Consider the following 1557-nt stretch of genomic DNA (forward strand, 5'->3'; position numbering starts at 1 on the left):
ATTTCTTCTAGATTTCTAGAAAACTGCACAATCCACAATCTCCAAACACATTAACTTTGCTAAGCCGTCCTAATCAACTGATTGCAAAAGAAGGCTTTCTCTTAAGATACAATTGTAGCTGCCCCACAACGCCACCCTGTATCACACACACGTCTTAAACTTCTGTAATCAGCATCCGCCAGGTGCCATATCGCCTTCAGCACACCCCATTCAGTCAATACAGACATCCCCAAACACACAGAGGCTGGTTTTGTCAAATGTTTTATTGAGTGTAGACATCTGGAGTACTGTAAAACATGCATTATCTGTAGATTCAAAAAGGAGCAAGCCACATTGTCCTCACTGTCAAACATGTCAGGCTTGGCATATATGATGGAGATTAATGAAGTATCAAGAGAGTAATATGATTTCTGGGAAGCTCCTGCAATTCGGAGTAGTCTTAATCACTTGAAATGCAGAGCTGTTCACATTTAAGTGAACTTGTACGTTCACTGGAGGTGTCATGATTTAATTCAAAACAAACACTAGGGATTTGATATGGGGGGGGGGAGATTCTTCATTGTTAGAAATACGCTTCGCATCTTTCCCGCCCCCACACGATATCCCCATCTAAATAAAAACTCATGCTTTTTTTAAGTAATAGAATTTAATTCTGAATAATGAACAGATTGAATAGTTATTTTTTCTTTGGCTGTTGAGGTGTGTTAAACTTAAAGAAGATAATATCTCCATCTTCAACGACGTAATTTCGGCCTTGTTGTCTGTATTTTCCAGCAGCCTAGAAGACATAGAAAAACAGATGATGGTATTAAAACTGTGCCTGTTTAAAGAGCCAATAATACTATTTTTTAAAACAATACGTGTTCTCAGTACAATTCATAAATGTTTGGTAAACTTTAAACTTCTTGATCTGAGCAAAATTGGATTGGCATAAATAATCACTATTTATTCACTGCTATGAAGTTAACGTACAAGGAAATGGTAACCAGGATTAGGAATTAGGAAGAACATTTAAGGAACCACAGTGTGTCACAAAAAGAAAATCTCAAAGGATAAGAGGCCTGGAAAGAAAAGCTTAACAAGAGTGATGGGAGGCAATGATTAGGTTTGGCCAAGAGAAGGCAAGACTCCATATTTTAGGCATCTGAAGGACTGTCATACAGAATATGGGGCAGAAACATTCAGGGAATGAGACAAAACAACAAAGAATGAGTTTAAATTTCAAGGAAGCAGATTTTGGTAGGTCTTTGGGGAAAATGTCCTAGCTGTAATAGCTGTTCAGCAATGGAATACTACCATAATGGAAGTTGGTGATTACTTCTTTACGGGACAAATTTAAATAAAGGCTGGGTCTGTCTGGGATGCTGTACTAGTGGACTCCTGCAATGGGCAGTGGGTTGGACTAATAGTCTTTCAGATCCCTTCCAACATTTACCATTTTTATTTTCTAAGTCCCAACACTGTATAGTATGAGAATAACAAAATTTAGAAAGTCATTTTATAAAGACATTTATTTTGTTCTATCTCCATCAATAAAGCTCTATACAATCTAGTAAC

At 37.3% G+C, this 1557-nt stretch overlaps 1 protein-coding gene across 2 annotated transcripts in view; it reads right to left on the reverse strand.

The window, feature by feature from the left end:
- Positions 1-245: 245 nt before the first annotated feature.
- The window catches only part of OLA1 (Obg like ATPase 1), a 114651-nt gene continuing 113339 nt past the window's right edge, over positions 246-1557 (reverse strand). For both annotated transcript variants that reach the window (XM_081934822.1, XM_081934821.1), the window contains exon 11: positions 246-778. In XM_081934822.1, the coding sequence (XP_081790948.1) occupies positions 677-778 (102 nt within the window). In that variant the 3' untranslated portion in view covers positions 246-676. The remainder of the gene's footprint in view (positions 779-1557) is intronic.

This window comes from Natrix helvetica, assembly GCF_964273705.1.
Source record: "Natrix helvetica genome assembly, chromosome: 1".
Classification (NCBI taxonomy): domain Eukaryota; kingdom Metazoa; phylum Chordata; class Lepidosauria; order Squamata; family Natricidae; genus Natrix; species Natrix helvetica.